We start from the raw sequence: 26247 nt of genomic DNA, 5'->3' as shown, positions 1-26247 counted from the left end.
ATATCTTATTGTCATATACTTAAATAATTTTTAATATTTATATGATTTAATTGCATTAAAAAAGTGATGGTTACAAAAAAAAAACAAGATCTAATTTTATTACTTTCATTTTTTCTGAGACCCCAATATCATATTGTTCCCTAAGCGCTTTCGCGCTTGAGCTTTTTTTGGCAAAGTTTCTTTCTTTTAATTTCACTAGAAATGTTTCGCTAAAATATATTTAATATAGGTAATAGTTATATTCTAAACGTCTTCGAGTATTTTGAAAAATAGTAAAAATATCAATACCATTATATTACTTTTTTGATATTAGAGGAATTATTGTTTAAAACAAATTCAAGTCTTTGAAAAATGTATTTTGGAACGTTTGTTCATGATATCAATGAATTGAGGTTATATTTAATTTCTGATGATTATGAGATGTGAGCAAACATATTATTATTACGTATATGTTACCGGAAATGCACTAAATTCGTCATAAAATACAATTCCTAGGAAATGGATGTAATTCCTAAAATCGTTTAGAAATGTGTAAAATAAATTATATAAGACACATATCCTAGGAATTACATTTCCTAAAAAGAAAAAGGAAATGTACATTTTTAGTGTAAAAATGTGTTAGCGGAATTGTATATATTGCCTAGGAATTTTAGACAATTCCTGGAAGGCTAGGTGGAATGTTGGAATTTTACCGCCGTTAATATTTAATAGCCCTGAGCGTTGCGCTTTGTAAGGACGGGTTGTATGTTTTGTATTGAAATCGTCTAGAAGAAATAAATGTAGTCAAGGATGAGCTGATATGACATCACTACAAACTCCCTTATAAGAATATTATGCTAGAAAGGCAAGTTAGTAAGGTTTAATATAAGTAGATTTTTATTGCTGAAAGTATATGATATACATTTGTACATAAAGTAGTCGATAGATATAGGTGCATTTTTCGGCACATTAAGAAAATATTGTCAAGCGAGTCTCTAAGCATTGGAAGAACACAGAATTGGGTGATATATTATTTCTATAATATAATATTTCATTGACAGATATGTAATTTGTAGCTAACACCGATATAAATAATCTTTGACAAATATAAGATATTATTCTCTAGGCCTGCAGCATGTTTGTACAACGAGCGTCTCTCATCTCTCTACAAAGTGCTGCGACGACAATCTACCTTTTCTTATAATTTATACTTTTTCTATAATATACTTATATCCTTCTTAACACATATAATTTTAAATATTATGGTTTTACCATTAAGAAGTACATGATTCGTCCATCTACACACATATAATATGAATACATGAAGATATTTTATAATGGAGATTTTAAATATATTCGTAACTGGTACAAAGACGTAATTAAGTGATGTGAAATGACACTATTTCTCTAAAGAGTATAAAAAGGCCGATATCATATTGTTATCACGAAAGTAGTTGTGCGTAGAAAATTTTGAAAAATAATTTATATTTACAGTTATAGATAATATTTTGACACGAAGAAACGAGACATCTAGAGTGTAGGTAGATTAGTCATTCAGGGAAAATTCACTAAAGCACAACCTTGGAAGAATAGTACCTAGATGCACTTACTCGCTACCACTTCACTTAACACATCTATAAGTCGTATAAGGCAAAGTGTCGAAGTTGGGGTCATTATTTCAGATGAAAACATTCACATTACAAATAACTACTGACATTAATAAGATCGGCGAACTTTCATTTTAAGTCAACATTTGCTACACAATTATGTGAAGGAAAGAAGTTTTTTTGCTAAAAACAATTTACAAAATATGTAAAGTCACATTCGTCACCGATTACTATAAAACGGAAAGTTTCGATAGATATAAATAGTAGGTATATTACGAAGCTACTATACAACATATAAAATCTCTACAAATTGTATATAATATTTTAATACCTATTACAAATCTCGCAAAATATCGAAGTAGCTCTGGAACAAAACCGTTTGCATCGCAGGTCTGCATTTTGAACATTATTTATTACACAGCGTTCAGCATAATGGATACGAGCTGCCGTTAAAGCGTTTCGCTCGACAGCCACTTCGATTTATGGCGTTACCAATAATACAACATAGTAATATGTATGTAATACGCATCAAAGCGGAATCGTAAGCTCCTCGACTGGGGTGCTCGCGCGTCGGCCGACGGAAGGGGCGACGGTCACTACTGAGCCAAAGACAGACCTAACAGAAGAGCGACCGACGCGGCGCACAGTCGTCAGCACATCACTACAAGGGACACGTTGGGGCAGAGCGGGTGCCGTCGCGGGCGGCGGCCAGCGGCTAGCGCGAGTGGCCGGCTAGTCGTGGGCGCGCTCGGGCGACGGCTCGCGGGATCAGTCGGGCGAGTCGCACGCGAGCGAGGTGGCGGGGAACAGCGGGTACCAGCCGTACGTGCGCTGCGGCAGCGTGAGCTTGTCGAGGCAGATCTCGGCGCCGCCCAGCGCCAGGTTGTGCTCGAACCCGCCGCAGCGCTGCCACAGCATCACCACTAGGATGCGCCCGAGCGACTCGCTCGCCTGCACAGTGCACATGCTTGTTGTTATTATTTGAAGGATAGATTTACAGCTTATGTTATTGGTTAAAATGACACATAATATACCTATGAAAAAAAAAGTCTTGAAAATTTTCAAATAAATTATTAAACTTATTCTGTAAGTTATTAAAAGATTTTTAAACACCTTAAACACATATTGAATGTAAGTGAAAACCAATGAATGAGGGTAAATAATTTACCTAATATAATATATATATATATATATATATATATATATATATATATTTACATCATACAATCTTTTTGGCGTCATGCACGTCGTGCATCATTACGACGTCCCCCAGTTCCCCTTGCTTTTTTTAACATGTGTTAATGAATATTGCTTAGTTTTTCGATAGCCAGCTCCGTGGGGTACGTCATTTTCGAATAATTTAATTTTTCGCGATATTCTTCTTGCGTTCGTGCCGCAACATTTTTGAACCCCGAACCATGCTCATAAATTATAGGCGTCCTGGATATATTGATCGTGATTTATCTATCGCATCGACTATCTAGCGTCCTCATAGCATGAACGGCATATTTTGTGAGTGCGACGTTGCCAGATTTCGGTTTCTTTTATCAACGCTTGTCTTTTCATTTATACTAATTTCGTAAGATCTATACATATACGGATGCACATTATTTTTATATCATTTATTATTATCTATCTACACAACTAAGTAACAATGGATTTTGATAAAGTTTAGTACACAAATATGTAGTTTATAATAAGAGAAAGAAAATTAAGCTCATGTCTGTAATTTTTACATGAAAAATCGCAGGTAGTTGCTAAAATAACAAGCATATAATTATGTACATGTTTATCTAGTCTATTTTTTTATAAGACAATTAGGTAGGTAATAACTTTATTTGTGAACCAATATTATATATGGACGTCAAATATTATATACGGACGTCCAATATCTATATACGGATGCCTAATAGCTATATACGGACGTTAAATAACCTGGCTACTTTAATTGTAAAAATGTGGCACTATTTTTTTTGAAGTGAAACTTCTTTATTGGGGTGGGAAAAAAATGTAGTGTAACATTTTTTCGTTACGCGCCATCTTCTTATGCCTACCACGCGTGATTCGACGTATTTCTGTAAAGTTGCATATAGTAAATTATTTTTTGAAAAATAAGGTCATAAAGAAGTTTCACTTCTTACGTGTGTACACTAGTACACGCACACATTTTTTTTTTATAATCGATAGGCCATCGTTTGACCACAATCCCACCTGAGTAAAAACGACGATGTGGTCTACTTGGGTACACGTCTGCCTAGGAGAAGCCTATTCAGTATTCACCCTAGCTTTGAAGAGGTCCAGGTTGTATTGCTCAGGAAAAATAGTGGTAGGGAGTGAATTCCATTGTTTGGCTGTTTTAATTATGAAAGAAGACTCGAAGCGACGAGTTCGAATGTTAGGGATATCCACAATGAAAGGATGAAACCCCTCGACACGCTTCGAACTACGATTGAGGGATAATTTACTATTTAAGGCAGTACTGTTTGGCTACAAGCTACTGTATGATGGAAATACTGTTACCAATCGTGTTGCATCTCTTGCACCATATTGGATTATTCTCATTTGTCCCCACAGATTTTCCGGGATCAATGGGAATTATTGGCATTTAGTAGGAAGATATATTTTTAGAGTGAAGAAGAGAGATTTTGAGAATATCCCACTAGATTTGAATTGAACATTCGTATATAGCAATTGGACGTCCGTATATATAGCTATTGGCCGTCCGTATAAAGCTATTGTACGTCCGTTCAATATAAACATATTTACTACTAGGTTTCCGCCCGCGGCTTCGCCCGCGCAGTCAAAGAAAAACCCGCATAGTTCCCGTTCCCGTGGGATTTACGGGATTTCGTCATTTTCCCGGGATAAAAAGTAGCCTATGTCCTTTCTCGGGTATCAAAATATCTCCATTCCAAATTTCATGAAAATTGGTTCAGTAGTTTAGGCGTGATTGAGTAACAGACAGACAGACAGAGTTACCTTTGCATTTATAATATTAATAATATAGTATGGATGTTGATATTTTAACTGAAAGTTACGATCGTGGTCTTTTCGCTTTAAATCTTATGGCTTATAAAGAATTTCACCCACGATAAACACTACTGTTCCGCTACCGTCGCTTAAATTTCCTCCAATTTGGTAACATTTTTCATAACTGCTCCACTCCTATTAGCTTTAGCGTGATATTATATAGCTTATAGACTTCCTCAATAAATGAGCTATCCAACACTGAAAGAATCAAATCAATCAAATCGTACTAGTAGTTCCTGAGATTAGCGCGTTCAACCAAACAAACGAACTCTTCTGCCCCGTAGGTGATAGCTTGATAATATGTAGCCTATAGCCTGACCCGACCTCTTAGTAATATTCATGCATAATTTCAAGTAAATCCATGCATGAGTTTATCCCGGACGTACATACAGACAAACAGACAAAAATTCTAAAAACTATATTTTTGGCTTCTATATCGATTGTAGATCACGCCTCAAGTATTCTGTTAAAAAAAAATCCAGTAAGTGCACGTATTTTTTTTTGAAACTTTCACTGACTTTTTAAAAGTTTTTAAATAAACTCGGGCTCCTAATGATACGCAACGCGTACACCTCCTACGGCGAATATATTGTTATAATTGCAGTCAGTGGTAAATATTATGATTGTGATCTATTGTTGCGAACGAGCTGGCAACGTCGCAGTTGTGGACGCCAAATACGCGGAGTCGGAGTCAGGAAATCTCCAAGTTATACGACTGTAAATATACGCGCGATAGCAGCGCCTCATCTGCGCTAAGATTTTTTCTGGAACTTTTTAATATATTATTGCAGCCATTTAAGCGATATTTTGGCATCTATCGATATTTGTCCTACGGTTTGTCAGGACCAATAGGACGTAAATGCCACTGGCTATCAAAGTGGCGTCCAGTATTCGGACGCCAAAAGCAGGTGGACGCCAGTTTAAATGCATTTTTGTCTTCAGAGGACGGCTGTTTGTTTGAGGGATATATATATATATATATATATATATATATATATATATATATATATATATATAATATTTTAATTTATTATTTAGTTTAAAATGAACAAAATTATAATAATTCCTAAATGGGCGTTAAAAACAGACTTTTACACATTAAATAATGAAACATCACGCAACATTATTAGAATTAGAATTTTGATTAGACATTAGAAAATGTATGGTTAGGGAGCCAGGTGCAAATTGGGTTCATTATTTCCTCTCAAGAGATAATTCGTCAGAAGCATCAGAGTATAGTATTATAAAGCCTCGTGAACGTCAGCTGGCGCTCGGTTGGGGGGGTGAGCGGTTGTAGCCTCCCACGCACGTAGGAAAAAAAATACATTCATTCATTCATTTCCTCTCAGCTAAAAATTTGTCAAATTGTAGCTAACCCAATATCTCAACGAAAAAAAATAATCAGCTGGTTACAACATGGTGTATTATACGTCAGCTGGTGTCTCGAACATGAAAGTTAAATTTAAAGAAAAATTTATTTTCCGTGATTTCCTCTCAAACAAAAATTTACCTGATGATAGCTTATATGTAACTGTGGATAAATATATAGGTCAGCTGGCCGTATCTTGGTGGAAAAACCGTCAGCTGATACGGGAGGCTACAACCGCTCTTCCCCCCAACCGAGCTCCAGCTGACGTTCACGAGGCTTCATAATACTATACTTTGATGCATTTTACTAATTACCGCTTGAGAGGAACTTGGTCATAAAATCTGTTCCTGGCTCCCGTACTAGTATATTTTGTAACAAAGGTATATCCCACCTGATACTTGAGCGTCTGCTTGAAGTGCGGCTCCGTGGTGCGACGCACGACGCGCGTCTTGCGCTTGTGGAGCCACTTGTCGCCGTCGCGCAGGTAACACTTCACGTACGAGTCGGGCACCTCGCCGTTCACGCCGTACACGCGACGGGCGTGGGAAACCTGTATCGTACGTGTTAATAATAAATGAAGATGATGCTATTTGATGATATGGAAATATTACAAGTAAATTGTGTTTACAGATGACTATTATAACATTTTTCAGGCATTTCAAAGAGTCTCGTATTCAGTTGATGTACAATATTGAAACTTTTGTTATTCTTTATTTTTTAACTCTACAAAACGCAGTTTTGCCATTAACACGTTAGCACTGTTAGCAGTAACTTTTCTACATGTCGATTCAATTCAATTTCTACACAAATGTTTACTATTTCGATTAAACAGAAGCACATTGATACACATAAAAAAGGTGTCAATGTGTTTATAGTCATCTGTTAAGTCAAATTTACTTTACTATAGACATCTGTAAACATAATTTACCTGTAATCATTTCGTCATTATAAAATACTAGCGGTCCGCCCCGGCTTCGCTCGTGGCACATATTTCGCAATAAAAGGTAGCCTATGTTCTTTCTCAGGGTCTAAAGATTATCTGTGCCAAATTTCATCAAAATCGGTCCAGTAGTTTAGGCGTGAAAACCATACATACATACATACATACAAACCTTTCCTCTTTATAATATTTTAAAAAATTATCAAATAAAACCGATCCCAATCGTACCTCCAGCTCCAACTGTCCCTTGATCATGATGATGCTGATGTTGATCTCCGCGTGCAGGGGCGGCAGGGCGGCGGCGCGCGGCGGCAGCTGGCCCGGGCCGAGCGGCACGCCGCCCGCGCCGTCCGCGGGCAGCGCGCCGCACGCGCCCGCCGCGGGCACGGCCGCCCACATGCTGCCCTTGCGCCCCGTCGCCGTACCTGCGCACGTCACCGTCATGCCCCACCGCGCCGCACACCCCCCATTGGGTACATTGATACAAAAATGTATGCGGATTCAACAATTTTAGTTTTTTAACTTTCAAACTTTCTCAAAAATTATGAAGAAGGTTTTAACGTTAATTTTCTCAATTTTTAAATTTTACAAACGTTAAGAAATCTCTTATCTACCATAATTGTTATAGAGGACGGATACTATGGCACGATAAAGAGATTTTAGCGCGTTTTAAAATAAATAAAAATTATTTTCATATCAATGTCCCCACCCGACGGGCAACGTCGTGAGATTGACGAATTCATCGTTCTGTTCATACACATTACAACGATACAACAAAATAATAATAATGAACCATTCAATCGAACATTTATAATAAACACACAATAAGCACGTCAAACAGCTTCGTGCCAATGTTTACGGTCTCTTTAAATACATAGATCTCAATCGGTATTTTACCTAAACACATACATGAAAGAAGAAGCATATCAACGAGTGCAGCCAAGAGTGTTTCCGAGGCTCTAATAGTCGCTCAAAGCAGTCTCCGATTCATTACGATGGTAAGCATTCCGTGTCATGAGCAGCCATTGATCGTAAGGTAAGGTCGAGGTGTTAGAGAAGTATTGTCATGCGACGGCCGGAGTGCGCTACGGCATGCGCGCCCGCGACCTACGCGGCGCCCTCGCGCGCTCGGGGAGGCCCCTTACTGTGTGACCAACTACGACCTACGCAAGGTATGTACAAGAAGTCTAATAGTATGCGGTTCAAACAATGAATGATATTCGCGAAGGTGATGAAGTTCTTTATTTAACCTAGGCGATACGATGCCATCGACATGAACGTAGACGGGTAGCCGAGGAGACGGAACACAGAAACGGATGAAGTGAGCGTGATCGCCCGCAACGGGGCATGCGTCAGGACAGGACAGAACAGACACAGTGAAGTGATGAGAAGCATCGGGCGCAGCCACATTCAACGGTGCGGGCGCGGCCGGCGCGCAAGCAATGTATGACCCATGCTACTACGAGCCGCCGGCCCCCGCCGCGCCCACGTGTCGCGGGCACACGGCGCGCGGGGGCCGGCCGCCCTCGGACGGCACAAGGGATCGTGTACACGGCCCGACGTTCGCTTACCGAGGTGCTTACGGTCCGTCGCCGCCGACCGAACGAGCACAACAGTACAGGTCAGTACCCTCAATGTTTGCATTATCTAGTGGTGGGCGGTAGGCCTATTGGGGAAAGTGTATATAGCTACAGAATACTGACAAACACTCTTAATGATTAACCTGAGGCGGGTTCGGATCTTTAATTACTTATAAATACGATAGGTCATGAGTCGGGTTCGATACAGAGTAAAATATGTAATGGTCGTCTTTTTATCGATAACTGACAAATAACTATGAGGTCGTTTTAAATGAAACTGGGAGCTTTTAATCAATTAAAAATGTTTTAATCGACCGATCCGACTTCGGATGGGCCACGTGTAGATTTCCTCAGCGGTAATTAGTGAGTCATGTGATGCGGGGACGTAACGTGTGAGAGGGACGAGGGGGAGGGCGAGGAGGGTGTCGTGTCGCGGGTGGGGCGGGAACACTCACGTCGTGCGGTGGAGCCAGAGAGCGATAGCGTGCGACCGAGCTCACCCTTGACGGCGCGCAGCGAGCGCAGGATGTCGTCGGGGTCGCGGCGCACGCACGAGGAGCGGCGCCGCTGCCGCGACACGCACGCCGGGCTCGCCTCGCCCGCGCCATCTGCGCAACGTCCCATTGCACATGCGCACTTGTGCACAACTATTCATACTAACCGTTCGCGCGACTTCGTTCTGTTTTCTACATGTTACTGCGACTTCCCAATGCGCCAGTTTGTAAATATTTTATAATTGTCGTCACCGTAAAATTGTAAACACCGACAGGTCATCTATCTCGCGAGATTGCAAACTGTCGAAAAATTGTGATCCGAATTGCTTACAATTTAACGCACTATTTTTCGGTAGATTACATTCTATCGAAGTTAAACCGTAAGATTTACAACCTCATGTTCGTAAATTAACAACTTTCAAGAGAATTTATTTTAACCAAATCACAATTTTTCGTCAGTTTACAACCCCACGAGATAAATTAAAACTACCCAACGGCTTTTACAATTATATGGTAACTTATAAATGTGTCACCGTAAGATTACGAATACCAATAGTTCACATACAATTCAACAGATTATTTTTTAGATAAAGAATAATTTTTCAATTTCCGTTAGTTCAAAATATCATGAAGTAAATTATAAACTAGCGTTGTTAAATCTTACGGAGACAAAACATACCAAACACATGAGGTGCTTATAGCATCCCTGCTGGCATATTTAACACTTCTATCTTATATACCTAAGTTTTTTAAACAGATAGATCCCAATAGCTAAACAGAACAGAAGCTGTGATCGGAAAATAGTAGGTATGCTTACTCATAGAGGTTATCTATTACAATTTAATCAAACACATTACAATACTTGTACGTCACATTACAACGTTTTAGCCTACATTGTCTACACTTCATTTCGTACCTTCTAAGCAATATACCACAGAATAACAACGCTTACTAGTATCGGCATACTTCCTTAAATACCTTTATCCTGTTGTTGGAAGGAGGATCTGCGAGAGCCAGGTAGGGAGCGAGAGAAATCCTTGCCCAGTTGGTAAACCTCAACCTCCAGGGTTTCAGATTGAGAGGAACCGCGACGAGAGCCGCCCACCCAGGCGTGGTCTGGGTGCAGGAGAGACGCACATTCACCGATCGAATCAACGTCATCTGAAATGCATAAAAAATATTGTATGTAAAAATATTAAAATTCATAAAACATAGTAATAAATGTAAAACACTTTAAACTAGATAGTTACTACATAAACATAAGTTATAGGTAATTGATCATTTTATCACATGAAAAAGATCTGAAATTAGATTTGAGTAGCCGTAAGCTCAAAGATTTATATGCCTCTATGCGAGATTTCCAACTTGTGATTGAAGTATTTTTGATGCTCCCTAGAATTTACATTATTTTATTTTTCAAAATACACGTCATATTGCAATTGTACTTCGACAGTAATTTACGACAAACAGATCACTAGACTCTACACTATATTATCTATAATTCTATAACTATAAAACTCACCAGACACAGATCGCTGTGACGCAAAGTCCCCGCGCCGCAAAGCACGCGCCCCCGATAGAGACGAGCGTGGCGAAGCGTTGGCGGAGCGAGTTCCGCGCTCTTCTAGCGTCCACCACACTGCGCGCTCTTCCGCGAACGCTTTCTCTAGGTCCATCTATGAGAGATGGCAATATGCAATTTTAAGTATTTTTCGGATGTTTATAGTTTGGGAAATGAGTTGATAATTTATCAATCATGAACTGATAAATAATTATTCAAATAAATAACACACTATTATTGGTATAGGTAGTATATTATTATTAGTCTGTGGTATAGGGTATTTATTGATTTTCAAACACACGAAACAAAATAATCCTCTATAATGTCATAAAACTACTTAAAATACAACGAATTAATAAACCACTAACAGTACACTCCCCAATAAGCACGGGGTCTATCCCCGGGCAGGCGTCTCACAGCGTCATCTCGAGCGCTCGACCCGTCAACAAGTCTACCGTCAGACCACCAAAGCTCAGCGTGGCATTCCATACTGGACTGCAAGATGCGGTCGCACGTACGTACTCTAAAGCTAAATAACCACTTACAGTGCACTCCCCAATGAGCACTGGGTCTATCCCCGGGCATGCATCCCACAGCGTCAGTTCCAGAGCTCTTCCTGCCAACAAATCTGCCGTCAGTCCACCAAAGCTCAGCGTGGCGTTCCATACTGGACTGCATGATGCGGACGCTGGGTCCGTTTCTACGGGTGGACAGGTTTCCCTACGAAAATGGGAATGTTTTTATTGAGGAATTTTATGTATGTGTCGTTGTATATTGATGTAAAGTAGCTTGTTAATATGTCTTCATTTATAAAATGCAATTTGCTGTTTTAATAGTTCCTAATTATTTCGTAAATTTCTTAAAGCTATCTTCTATATGAATGGGATGGGTAGAATGAGGTCAAGGTACCTAGAGAAACATAAATATGCAATATTTCTGTGAAGAGCAGCAAAATGTTAATTTAAATATAAATTTCTCAGACTTGTACGAGAAGAAATTTTTCTTGAAATATTCTGACTCGTTAAGTGGTAGATGCAAAAATATATTCTATTAATATAAATTATACATAAATCTTTATAATAATTAAACTGCATTAGGTATATTTGCGAGTGCATTATTCTAGAAATATCTAGCAAATCGATGATAGTTTTTATTTTGAAAAAGCATACCTATACTTCTTCTTTATATATAAAAATGAATCGCAAAATGTGTTGGTAAGCGCATAACTCGAGAACGGCTGAACCGATTTCGATAATTCTTTTTTTATTATATTCCTTGAGTTACGAGGATGGTTCTTACGTAGAGAAAACGTAAACATGTACCACGGGCGAAGCCGGGGCGGACCGCTAGTTACTAAATAAAATGATTTAAACTAGAATTGTTGTGTATTTTACAACAGTGATTTTACACCATGACCATTGTAGCACATTACACAGACAGAAAAAGAAGTATTGGCGCTTTACTAAGTAAATTACTTATATCTAGATACAGAATAAACTATGAAAGAATAATATTTAGATACACAATAAATGTATAAGACGTTCAAAAAGCATATTTACAGCGACGGTAAGAGCCGTATCCTCGCGAACGCTTCTGGCTCATCCCCGTATCCGAGCGTGTGGTCGCGCGGCGGCAGATCGTCCGCGGCTATGAGCAGCACGATCAGCTTGCGCAGATCGCACTCGAACCACACTTGCAACTGGGCTCGCGCTGGCGGACGCTCTCTGGCACGTTCCGCTCGCTCCTGTTCCTACGTGTATAACACTGTGTTACACGTGGTATGGTACACGGTATAGTTCGATTCTAAAGTCATAGTGGTTCGGAAAAAGGCAATAGGCGATACAAATAAGAATAGGAGCGCCATATTGCCAAATTCTGTCAAAGCTGTTAATTCTAACCAATTAATCTAATTTAAACAACGTTTGTATTTAAAATTGATGAAAAGGTTACTTCCTAGCCACTATTAAGTTAGAATCGTACTATATCGACAGTCACATCTTGTAAATTTCCGGATGAACATTTATATCTATTGGAGCAAGAGTCGTAATTCTAGTGCCCATATTAAGTCGTTAAAATTTGAGTAGGTACTAAAACTTATATTCCTGTTCAGTAATAAACATCAACAAGTAACTTCTCGCGGTTGGCGAACTTCTTCGTGGAAATCTTGTGGAAATTATAAAAGGATTGCATTGGAGCTAACTTCTGCTCCGTCTTTTATTAAAAGTTTTAAAATATTTTCCCTTATGTTTTAAAGATGTATTTATTGAATAGCAGATATTATTTCAAAAATAAAACCATTTTATGGAAAATTGCAATGTTACTAATGATTGCTGGGCAGGAATATTAGTGTTAGTTTATAGGGCAGGATTTCAATTTAATCTGCTAGATATCATCACAAATCTCGGTGGAATTAATTATAATGGAAGGGGACAAAATGAAACTAAATTGAAGGAATAAAGGAAAATCTAAATGAACGGTTATCTCTGGAGGATGCGCCATTCAGTCGTAACATGCAGAAACCATCAGCTATCGAATATCTGTCAACGAGACGTTCTCGCCTCTATCCGTGCGATCAGAGCAATGCATTCATGTCATCATTCAGAGTTAGATATGTAAGTATAATTCGATTATTAACTTGTATTTTTAAATAAAATATCATGCTTTGGGCGCAGGCTATCCATACAAAGTAAGGAATAAAATCTGACGCTTTCGTCCGCCATGCATCAAGCTTCATCATGCTGAACGGTTGATAAGCCGAAATTTATAAAGTTTTATGGACGAATTGTCTTTTTGAAACTTTATCTATTGTTATCATTTAAATCTAATGCCACAATCATCATCGGTATAGCATCTAAAGAAGTATCGTGAAATCTATGTAACTATGTGACTCTACAATTTCATAAAAGGGTACAGCTATTGACTACAATTGGCTTTATTTTTTTGGTACTGAATGGAATTCATATATTTCATTAAACGAGTTCCATGATTATTCACATTCACACAATATTCTATTGGCATCGTTATACAAATAGCACGCATTTTTCATCATTCGTGTCGGCTCGCTAACTTTGTGTAAAATCGAGCGTTAATATCGAAAGGTACGATCGTCGTTTGTCGACGATTCACATTCGAAATTAGAACTCGGCGTCGGCCGACAACACATATTGGCACACGGCACATCATGCACATCGCAATGAGTAGATCCAAATGAGCATTCGAGTGAAGCGCGAGTATGTACACTGTGTGGGACATCACGAAGTAAGCGGGCGCCTGTCGCTCAAGGGGTTGGTGCGCTAGCGGCCACCGTCCAAAGCCTACTGAGTACTGTCTAGTTGCGAGCGAGGAGCCACTCGCAACGTGTGCATCACACTACGCTAGACCAGCCCCCTACCGTGATATCTTAAGGCGGTATTATTTCCAGGGTGGAAAAATGACAACACTTTACTTGTCGTGTAGTGCCATCACTTTCGCACGATGGAAATAATGCTGCTATAAGACATGACGGCAATGACCCCCAGCAAGACGAGGTACACGACGTGCGGCAAGACGGAACAAACGGGACGGCGGATCGGCCCGGGTGCGGCTACTGAGTACTGGCTCACCTCGGCGAGGTCCTTCCTTTCTGTCGCTTCTGATCCGCTGGATCCTCATCTTTATCACTTTGTCACTTTTTTATCTTGTCATTTTTTTTTGGTGTTGTATTTTTGTGAACGATTGTCGTTGTAACTATGTTCTGTTAAAGCTTTTAAGCGTCGACGATATCTAGCTTATCTATGCAAGTATTTTAGAATTTACATCGTCGTACTACCTAAGTAAATAATCGATTACTCGATCGTATATAACCTACACTACTAATCAGCACTATAACTGCGCTTGGCGCTTTTCTCTACACTTACTGATATTTTTTTATTGGTCCTATACTGTCAATGGTTCCCTAAAAGTTCTTCTAGCGTTGGGCCGAAATTAAATCGGTGGGGTGATAGAAAAAATAAAAATCTGAAAATAATTATAGGTAGAATTTTTTCACACACGCATCACTCGGGTATTACAAATGGTAACAAATAACAATAAATAACAAACAAACGGTGAAGTATAATTAGATAAACGTCTTAACTAAACTTAGATAGTCTTTATCTAAATAGTAAAATTTAACAAATTCGAACAGGTTCACACTTACATTCGTAAATAGAAACAGTTACTCTCTTACAAATAGAGTGGAAGATGTAGGAGCAATTAGTGCTACAGTATCACAGCAGATCAGCGGTTACCGACTCCTGCGCTTTGTTCTAATAGTAAGTAGGTAACAACACTTTTACAACACAAACAACAAATATCAGAAAAATAAATGAACTGTTTATTTATTATAAAAAGCTATTTAGACTTGCATTATAACATGGTGATGAACTTTAGTGTTATGTTTAATTCCTTAATTATTATCTATATTAACATATATTTTTCTGATACGGTAACTTATACGGTAGTCTGTAATATATTAGAAAGATAAGCAGTAGAGATAGTTATTACACAGTTACGGTTAAATCTTATTCGATTAAACAATATATGAGTCAGTTTATTAAAAGATTAATACAAGAGAAGGGAAGCGCAGGAGGTACCGAATGACGTCACTACAGTTCATGAGGGAACGTCTCGTCACAACACATATTATATTATTAAGTTATATAAAACACGATTAATTAAAGCCTGTATGAGTATTATACCGGGGTTTTCGGCAATTTCCGTCGGGTCGGCGACGACGGCGATTTGTCCGTTTCGGGCTCTGTGGATCAAACGAACTTGTTATTCTCAATGCCTCATTTCACTGTATTTTTCGTCAAAGGTCACAGGAACATATTTCATATTGAAATTAATCTTTAAACATACTATTACTAAAAAAATCTAGCACACATTAAGCTTTAGTTAATAAATATAAAAGTATTCCAATTTACTTAAATTTCGAGTAAAATGGTTCCTTCCTTTGAAGATGCGATAGATACGTTAACTATCTTATAACTTTGTTAATGAACGTTCTAGAACTGTGATGGGAGCATATAGTCAATTAAAACAGTTTAGGCTTGAAGCTACGGCACTCTATTGGCAAAACGTATAGCTAGATCTAATCTATGTACAAAGTAAGCCGTTAGTTCTAATCCTAATGATACTATAAGCCTATAAAGAATTGATGAGCCTGTGATCAATTGAATGTTTTTCAGATGTGTCTCAGGACAGATTCTAATACTAAGAGAGCATTCACAAATACTTATTTAGAATGCAAAATATAAATCACAGTAATAACTGCGGGAGATGAATATTTTTTCTGCAAAGGTTATAAATGCTGTAACCTAAATTATGACTCTTCAAAATTAAGTAAGTATCACAATAATTATTTTTTGCACTAATGTGCATTGTTAAAGATTGCACAGACACCGTTCTTCAGAGCATGTTTAATAAAATATAACTGCACTGGAATAACAACATGGATTATCAACAATATTTTTTTCGAAGTTAATTATCTACAAAATCAAATCAAAATTATGAACAAATATTACTTTCAATGTCATCTTCTAAATCTAAGTGTTTTGCAAAATGTAAGACCAAGATTATAAACATGGATTGCTCTCAACATTATCCTCCAGGCGAATTGCCATCTAAATAATCAACTGTAAAACGAACTACCTATTTATGTAGCATATCTTCGAATTTAATTGTATTGGTTAGAAGTATATCATTTATACCTTCTATAGTTTAATTGCAAAACGTATTGAAGAAATTATAATAAAAAATACACATTATCAACATTATCCTCCAAATTAAATATCGAAAAGCCACATTTATCTCGTATTTTCAACAAGCATACCATATAACGCATGGTGGTGCGGCTGCAGCGCGGCGGGCGCGGGCTCGTCCAGCTGGTGCGCGGGCTCCACCAGCAGCTCCACCGTGTCCCCCCCGCGCTCTAGCACCGCGCATACTTCCTCGAAACTGCGCTCTGTTAGCGATACCCCGCACCATTCGAGGACCTAGACGGAGTTATATGCTTATTATAGAAGATTGCCAAGTGGCAACATGATGGACTAATTGCCTTTTTTTTGGTCAGTCAATTTTATTTTTCAAGATAGACATTGTGCATTTATTGTCTACTAGCGGTCCGCCCCGGCTTCGCCCGTGGTACATGTTTACGTTTTCTCTACATAAAAACCATCCTCGTACTTCAAGGAATATAATAAAAAAAGAATTATCGAAATCGGTTCAGCCGTTCTCGAGTTATGCGCTTACCAACACATTTTGCGATTCATTTTTATATATAAGATTAGCACGTTTTATACTGCGCTGTGAAATACATATTATTTAAACACCGTTCTAGGACCAAATAATGGTGAATTTATTATGTTATGTTATTATGTTGTGTTTAAAGTGGTGTGAGTCAACCACAAGTCTAATTAACAACGTTCTAGGACCATGACATTGCGCATTTAATGCCTATCACGACATTCTAATATCGAGTATTCTTCATTCATGTGGTGAAATATATTGTATAGAAAAATTCAATAAACAAATATTAACGCCTACGTTGTTCTAGGAACAAGAAGTTGTGAACTTATAACCATCGCACTCTAGTACTGCACAATGCACATTCTTCCTCGAATTCTTCTTCTTGCAATTACTGCGCTCTGTTAGAGAAACTCCGCACCATTCGAGGACCTAGATGCGGTGAAATGTATATTAGCAATGATTTATAATAAATAAATAAAAAGACTATACATCAAAATTATTTATGGTGTATAACTTGGCTATGGTGTTTGCTCAATAATCGCTCGTTAGATCTGTATCAATTTAAATGATACGGTCGTTAAAATCGAAAAGGGCTTAGATACTTAAAAAAAAGAATCCTTAAAATTAGTGCACTCCATACAATTTAATGAATAAACACACAGGCGTTCTCAGTATCCTTCACTTTATTTGAACCCCGTTGAAATAATGAGTTTTACAATAATGAGTAGGTATTGGAATACAACAAGGCGCCATAAATCATAAAATCCATTAAACTTATTTGTGTATTACTATTTATTATGTTTTATAGAAATGATCAATCATTGGTAGAATATAATGATTGGTATTATCATTGCATTTGTGTACCTACTTCAATTAATTTTAAGTGTATTTCTATAATCGATGTTTCGGTAGAATTCTAAAACATTTCGATATTTTTTATTACTAAAATAAAACCTTTTCTACTTTACAAAACGTTATTATTTACTTTGGGAACTTTAAGTGAACTCTTAAACGAATGCTTGTCCAGATAAATTGTTAGACAGTTTTAAAATTATAAAGTTCGTTGTTGCGGTTTCTAGCTTAAACAAAAATGAACCAGAAATAAATTATGAACATTCCACCCGCGGCTTAGCTTAGCTTAGCCATACAATTTCCATCCCATATTTTACTCGCATGAAGTTTTGTTTTGGTAAATATTAAAAAATGTAATAAATATATTAAATGTAACTTATCCTATCCAAAGTCCGTCTCTTTTACAAATTTCAACACAATCGGTTCAGTAGTCTGTAGCTGCGTGAAAGCGTAACATTAATCATAAAATGTATGTTTAATAAATAGGGAAAGGTACGGTACGATAAAGCAATTTTATGTATGATCGAGCAAACAAGCTTGTGGTTCGCCGGCTACTTCCCATGAACATATCCACAGGTAGGCGTGCGTCATGTGCTACTAAGGAAAAAGAAAAGAAACATTTATTACACAAATAATAAGTAGTTCATATAATAATTACCTTATCCCCTTGCTGCAGTCCCGCCAAGTCAGCGGGTCCACCGGGCACGGTCCACACAATGACGGCCTCGCGCCGCCCGCTTGCATCGGGCTTACCGCCAACCACTCGCATGCCGAAACCCCGGGCTAGTTAGTAATATTTGAGTATATCTTAATATATATAAATCTCGTGTCACAATGTTTGTCCTCAATGGACTCCTAAACCACTTAACCGATTATAATAAAATTCGCACACTATGTACAGTTCGATCCAACTTGAGAGATAGGATAGTTTAAACATGTAGGTACCACGGGCGAAGCCGGGGCGGACCGCTAGTAAATATATATTTTATACACTTGTAATGAACTTTACAATACTAGATTCCATATAAGTAACAACGAACACTTTGACGGAATACCCTAAAAAGTACACTAAAAAGTAACCCTTTAAAATAATGTATTATAAAAAATGTGACCAAGATAAAGGTGAAATAGCATTTGCAATTTTCAAAATAACATCTTAAATAATAGTGAAATTACGTTTAAAACTCCATTATAAACAGATGGGTAAATAAAGGTCAAAAGAATATTATAAAGCGTGGTAAAATAAATTTATGTCTCTCGTACTAAAATAGCCTTGCAAAAGCTCTTCGTTATATAGGGTTCAGTGATTAGAGGCGACTCTTGCCATTTCGCTCATAACAAAGTAAATCAAACGCAAATTTAAATAAATTTGTCATCTGACATTTTTTTTCACGATAATTTCACAATATTGTATGTAGCGAAATAAAGTTATAAAATATTAAGACCATATTGAATATAATGGAAATACATTCAAGAATATGCGACGCATTCAAGAGTTTTTCTTAAACTTTTGCATGTCAAGTTATTCTTATTCGTTTTAAAGTGCCATTCTTAGTGAAGCACAAATTAAACGAGCTTCGATGCTTTGCCAAGTCACACTCGCACGCGGTAAATTCTCTTTTCAATTAACATTTAAGTCCTGGATACGTAAAAAGAACAAATATCGTATGAAAAGGGGTTTTAAAGGTCGCTGTAAAAAGGACAGAGGTAAAAACGAATGAAAATACATTTTTGATGTTTTGAAATTCTTATTTTCAAATGAGTAGAATTCAATAAATGGTTAATTTATATTTTATATATTTTTATATCTTAATAAAATGTACTGTATTCTGTTTTCAACAAATAATACTTAAAATCACAATATTTTACTTACATCGATGCCCCTTATCATTAGGGTCCCGTCGCAAAGTGACTCTCCTAGGCGTACGATCATCAACATCATGTATAACAATCTTTATCGCCTCTGCGTCAACTGACATCTGTCTAGCTGCTGCTGCAGCGGCTGCAGCGGCTGCAGCGCTTGCAGACGCTGCTGCCGCTTCGCTTTGTTCGGACGTTCGGGATGCTAAAGCAGCCATAGCGCTTAAAGCGCCCGTTCGTTGTTGGAGCGCTGCTATATCGGGCCTAGTGTCGAAGTTAGAAAATATACCTAATTCAATCAGTGATTTATGAAAAGAGTTTAACGAAACTATGGAAACGGTTATAAATGTTTTCTATAAATAAAAAAAATGTCTGTGTCGTTTTTTTTCGATAACGTCTATGTCAATAATGTCTGTGTCAATAACGTCTGTGTCAATAACGTCTGTGTCGCTAACTTCTATGTCGCTAATGTATATGTCGGTAGCATCTATGTTGGTAAAGACAGACACATACGTTACTGACATAGACGTTCTATGTCAGTAGGTAACGTATGTGTCGGTACCGTCTGTGTCGCTAACATCACTGTTGATAGCGCCAGGATCCCGTAGCCACTACGTCTACTGCTGATGCTCTATAACTCTATATTATAGGCTATAATGTGTATAAAGCTTACAGTTGGCTTCCCCGTCGCCGTATAGGCCGCTCCTCGTCCACGCTAAGGCCGCTGATCTGCGGCGCGGTGTCGGTGACGTCTGTGTCGGGGCGGTACGAGCCGCGCCGGGAGCCCGCCGCTACTACGTCTACTGCTGATGCTCTGGGTTATACGGAATAATAATAATTTATACATTAGATAGATAAATTTCAATCAAAATACGAAACATGTATAGTTATGTTAATAATTTTTTTAACCAAATACAAATAGAAGTAATTAATTGGACAGATTTTAATGTTTAATTAATAGCTTATTGTACTTTTGAAAATAGATCGTAGCGAGAAAACAATTGATTCATTGATAGAGGAGCTAAAACAGCAATTATTACTAAAAAATATTGATAAATCCAATATAATAATTTGCTATATGAAATTTAAACTCAAATGCGAACAGACATTTTTTTTAAATTTATCCGAAACCTTAATTTCCCAACTTTTCCAAATTTACAAGTGTCCCAGATACCAGAGATATTTTTCAGATTGACAGGGGAAGAGACAGTTAAAAGAGCTGTCAATTAGCTGTGAATTATCGTACTTATGCTTTACAGGTAGCACGTTATAAAATGTTTATGTAGCAGGTAATTCACCATTAAAAGCTCTTCCGTGTTCACTTGAAAGTAGAGCAAGACCCTCCAATTTTATGACCGTCCTGAATTTAAGTCGTTAACTTTATTTACAGAAAATGTTAGCGTTATCGAAAAATCTTTTTCCTTATCTTTCGTATAGCATCTTCTAGCTTTATCGATATCTCATAATTAGGGCGGAACGTTTGCTTACGGAGTTCGCTTTTGATATAAAGAAACATTTTGCTACTTTGAGTTCTTATCTTAAAGCTACCAGGGCCAGATCAAAGGCAATTTACAGGAAAGCAAAATATTTGAAATACATTTTGTATGTGATACTTTAGCAGTTTAAATATGTATAAAGAAACTGTCACTTCTGCCAATCTTTAAGATGAAGAGGTCCAAATTGTTTGTGAAGATCCTTCATTGTTTACCACTTCATATCTATAACGATAATGGAAACAGGGATAGACATTTTAATACACTGTAACTGTGTAACAGCTTTAGCTGTTCTACATAATAGTTAATAACATACGCATCGAATATCGATAGTTTATCCTGAAAGTAATTAATGCAACTAATAAAAAGTAGTTAATGTTACAAATTCAACAGATAATTAAATAATTATTTTCCATTTCTGACAGATAACAAAAATCGAACATATCCAGCCGAGTATAACTATATGTGTGCTTATTCAAACTTGTGTGTGTGTCCTTATTCAAACTTGTGTGTGTGTCCTTATTCAAACTTGTGTGTGTGTCCTTATTCAAACTTGTGTGTGTGTGTCATTATTCAAACGCGTGTGTGTATGTGGGTGTGTCCTTTTTCTACATACCTGCGCGACATAGGCGGCGGCGCGGCCAACACCGGCTGGTGCGCCTTCTGCTCCTCGTCGCACGAGTGCTGCCGCGGCGAGCGCACGGAGCGGCGCCGCGGCGACACCGTGCTCGGCCGCCGCGACTCCACCATGGGGGTGGTGCTGCCGCCGCCCTTTAACTGCCGCCACGGGCAGCGTGGTTAAACGTGGATATTCGTTTATATTATTATTGATACACACCTAATTCTATTTTAGGGTTTTGTATGTAGCTAAGATAAGAGACGATGATGAGAAAGCCACAATATTGTAGATGATAAATAAAATAAATAAAAGTAGATTTTGTGTAGGAAAATTACTTAATAATAAATTATCTCTTATAGAACCAAATATTTACTCAGGGAATTTCGCAAAATTATAATAATTATTGATTAAAGCTAGATTCACTCTGGAAATATTTAATATTCGGTTAATTATTTTGAACCAGATAGCTATTATTTACATCAATTAATTTCAGTATTTACGTGTTATACAATCTCTCTGTATAACAGCTGAAATTTCGTTCAAATATTAACGAAGTTTATAATAACTTAATGTTGAAATAATAAATTGAATATTACTCAAACGTTGCGAGCGCAAAAATGAGTCAATAGTTGTTTCTGTAATTCAGCTAAGAGCTGCAATTAATTAAGCGACACTAACATCAAACAAGAGGTCCCGAGTGTCTGTTCTTTTTCAATAAAACACTAAAACAAAGTGATCAAGTGATTGCTGTGTGAACAATGAATAATGGAAAAACAATTGAGCGAGGATCCCGTCCGCGTCGCTCGGGACAAAAACTGCACTTGGAAGACGTACGACACTTTTACATTTTTCTTATTCTCATCTTACGGGCAAAGATTTCATATCTTTTAATGAAAATTTTCTGATAGAAATATTTTCATTGTGAATTCTACAAATTAAATTAGACTGTCATGTCATATTCGCGTACAAATTATTTTACTATTTTCAAAATTGTTATTACCCATTCTACTAAATTAAATTTCATTGCTTTTTAGAATCAAATAATTACCTACCCTTATATGAGTGAATTTATAAAATATGTCATCTAATAAACAAAATGTTCAAACCTAAATATAAAATATGTGAATTTTAGCTATACTTTAGATATACAGGGTGTAATCGATAAGTGTGCACAAGCGATTATTCCGTAACTATTGCATTGCAGATATCAAAAAACTTTAAACTGATATCGAAAGTACTTAACCTAATGAGTAAAATGGTCATGATAATTTTTTTTAAATAAAACGAGAAATATCCAAAAATGTGACATTAAACGCTCCCATACATTTTATTTTCCATACATTTTGTATTCATAGCAGATTTTCGAAGTGAGAATTTGTCGTTTTATTTTTAAAAATTTATTATGGCCATTTTACTTATTAGTTAAAGTACTTTCGATATCAGTTTAAAGTTTCTTGATACCTATCTGTAATATTTACGGAATAATCGCCTGTGCACACTTAACGATTACACCCTGTATATTTCTAAACCCCATGACTTCATAAAGACATGGCGACCGAGGCGGTGCACTACTACTACCGAGGCTTGCTTCGGTGTCGTCGCAATAACGCCTCTATAGCTACGGACCTAGTAAACATTACCTTTTCCAGTTCCTTCAGGGAAGCGGGAGACACATCGGAATGTCGCCTCAGTTCTGGTGACCGAGGCGGTGCAAGCCCACTGCTACTACCACCGCTACCGAGCCTTGCTTCTGAGTGTCGCCGCTGTAAAGCTTCTAGTACGGGCACGTCTAGAAGGGAATCCGTGCTGTCTTGTGCTGCGGGCGGCAATCGAGGACCGGCTTTGCGACGGCATACTGAACATCGCCATGAACTCTGTTGTGACGAAGTTTGTATTGTTTATTTAGTGAAAACAACATGTTTTAAGTAAACATTACTAAAGATTTGTTATCGAAGTACATTCTGCGATCAAACAAATAAAAAACTTTTTTGATCCGGTTATGTTTTACTGAGCAGAAAATTTATTTTCTGCGGAATATTACCTATACTTTACTTATAAAACTATTTATCGGGCAATAATAACTTTATAACTATCAACCAAACAGCTATCAACTATCAATTTAAAAACAAACGACCTAAATAATAAACTTACTGCTTCATCATCGCCAGCCGGCTTGGAGTAAGAAGAGCAGTCCTCACACACCCTGTGCTGGCAGCCATTGCATATGTGGAATACTTCGCCTGGCTTCAAGGCTTTCAGGCACACTCGACACGCGCCGGCTCGCGAAGGAGCTTTGCCGGCCTCGCTAAATATTTATAGTCATTGTTCATGTGCACTTTTGCATTATATGTTCTTATTTGTATACAAAAATTAGAAATGTAGAATAATTTGTAAACTAGTAATACGTAAAACGTACTCATAATTTTATGAATCCACAATGAATATATTGCAATATAAGTGTTCTAGAAAATGCGGTTCCTTTTATTTAACTATCGTTTGTATTAATTCGGATTTGCATCAAAGATAGAAACGATTTTATTTAAAGAAAATAAAAATATGATGCTGTGGATAAAGTTAGCGAAACTATTTCCGCGAAACTCTTAAAGTAATGAAAGTTATTAGTAAAGGAAATTATTTTCTTCGATAGAAGTTACAATTTAATAAAGGATTGCAAATGGAAATCATTTATAATTCCGTTCACTTATACCGTTCATTTGTTACGTCTGAAATAAAAGTTTACGAAAGTTTAAATTACGTTCATCATAACGAAAAAGTATTGTTTATTTATTATTCTGTTTTTGTTCTGTAAAGGTTTAGAAACTAAAATTACTTTCTTTTTCGTAAAAATTACTTCTTCTTCAAAACAAAAAGGTACCTACCTAAAATAATGTAAAAGGAATGGTGTGCTGTGCTCATACAAATATAATTGTATCACAATGACTCAGCAGTTATTGAATTAATAGCGACCATAAGTTTTGCGACAATTCTATCGACGTTTGTAACAATTCAATTAATCAAGTCGATAACAAAATGGCATAGTTGTTAGCCCATTGTTCGAACTGAAATATTAATTGTGTTACATAATGATTTTAAATCAAATTGAAATTTCAATAGGCGTTGCAGACAGAGAACACATATTCCAGATATAAATAATGGAATGAAAGGACAAGTTTCTACGCTCCAGATATACATATTTGCCAATGTTAATAAACGATTAAATATAAATGAATGTTACACACTTACTATATACGCTATTAATGCAATTTATTATAATTCTTAGACTAAAGTTGCAGTTGGGGGACTAATAGTTTGCAGCATCATAATGCTTTCGAGTTAATATAGAGGATTATGAAACTTACCGTTCAGTCTTAGCGGGTTGTGGGGGAGGCGGCTGGGCAGGCGGTGGAGTCGGCGCCGGTTCTACAGTCTCCGTTACAACAGTGCGAGGTCCCAATTTCGTTACTAAAATAAAAGATTATTTTAAACAATGCATGATTTATGTGATTTGAGAACAAATCGTGTGATGCCTACATTAATTTATCATATGAATGTGAGGTCATGTATTCTTATGACTGCTTTTTACCCATTCAAATGGCTTGAACTGGAAAAGTATTCTTCCATTGAAGGCTACTTTTTACTTAGCTTAGCTTACGTTTAGAAATTTTCTTATAGTTAGGTAAGTAAAAAAATTACATACTTACGCGATTATTATTTCTAAATATGCCAGACGATATTATGTATTTCCAAAACGTGTTTGAAATTATTGTTGCATATTAAATATTAAGAGAATCCATTAAAATTAATTTACTAATGAACATAATTCGTGTAGTTGCGCTAGTATTACACTGAAACGTAATATACGCAACTATTCGAATACAATCGCCGGAAAATGTTGAAGTTATGTGGAATAGAGTAAATTCAAATATGTTGAGAGACAACTCAGCCACTCCATTTCTGGAATCCAGTAACAATGAATGCGTGCCAGCGCCCCTGGGAAGCTCTCAACGATATTTCGCTCGAATATTGAGAAACGTTCATAAATTCCTCACTGAGCTCCCATCAAATACTCTACGTTTTTGCCTAACGTTTATATTATATACGCCAATTTTTTAGGCTGGCATGAAGGTTCTTTGCTGGATTTAGTAATGCTAACTATTCAGAGTACGCTATAGGAACTTTTGGTTAAAATTTATTTTATCATATTCAGAAATAGCCTATTCAATCAAATTTTTGTTTATTATATGAAAGCGTGTTATCATTGGTATTGGTACATATTGCTATTGGTACATATTTCATATGTAAAGATTGGATTCTTTGCGTTTGCGTATTTTCCCATCTTATCTCCATTTAAGTTTTCAAGATAATATTTTTAGCAAACATTAAATAAATCAAAGAAGATATAAATATATCTTTTATTGAGCACAATACAATGTACTCGTCCTATTTTAGTCATTTTTCTAAAAATATACTAAGCACGTCGCTATACGTCCTATAAAGACATGTCAAGATAAGAAAACAACGAAAATACATTATAATGAACAATATTCTATTCGACGAAAAAGTAACATAAATAGTTATACGACATGTTTAGGC

At 37.0% G+C, this 26247-nt stretch overlaps 1 protein-coding gene across 1 annotated transcript in view; it reads right to left on the bottom strand.

The window, feature by feature from the left end:
- Nucleotides 1-2137: 2137 nt before the first annotated feature.
- Fife (regulating synaptic membrane exocytosis protein fife) overlaps nt 2138-26247 on the bottom strand; it is a 100721-nt gene continuing 76611 nt past the window's right edge. The window contains exons 4-20 of the mRNA XM_090108311.1: nt 25014-25116; nt 23806-23959; nt 23295-23528; nt 21652-21812; nt 20216-20356; nt 19556-19806; nt 18341-18465; nt 16415-16577; nt 15279-15337; nt 12120-12310; nt 11106-11280; nt 10522-10675; nt 9978-10160; nt 8961-9113; nt 7154-7350; nt 6377-6535; nt 2138-2537 (exon numbers count right to left, since the gene is read on the bottom strand). Of these exons, the coding sequence (XP_089964437.1) occupies nt 2355-2537; nt 6377-6535; nt 7154-7350; nt 8961-9113; nt 9978-10160; nt 10522-10675; nt 11106-11280; nt 12120-12310; nt 15279-15337; nt 16415-16577; nt 18341-18465; nt 19556-19806; nt 20216-20356; nt 21652-21812; nt 23295-23528; nt 23806-23959; nt 25014-25116 (2786 nt within the window). The 3' untranslated portion in view covers nt 2138-2354. The remainder of the gene's footprint in view (nt 2538-6376; nt 6536-7153; nt 7351-8960; nt 9114-9977; nt 10161-10521; nt 10676-11105; nt 11281-12119; nt 12311-15278; nt 15338-16414; nt 16578-18340; nt 18466-19555; nt 19807-20215; nt 20357-21651; nt 21813-23294; nt 23529-23805; nt 23960-25013; nt 25117-26247) is intronic.

This window comes from Colias eurytheme, chromosome 12 (assembly GCF_061535395.1).
Source record: "Colias eurytheme isolate Ceu_HAF_F1 chromosome 12, ilColEury1 Martin Lab GWU primary, whole genome shotgun sequence".
In the NCBI taxonomy this organism is placed as follows: Eukaryota; Metazoa; Arthropoda; class Insecta; order Lepidoptera; family Pieridae; genus Colias; species Colias eurytheme.
The sequence above is the reverse complement of the archived record's forward strand: the minus strand, read 5'-3'. Positions and strand labels throughout refer to the sequence as shown.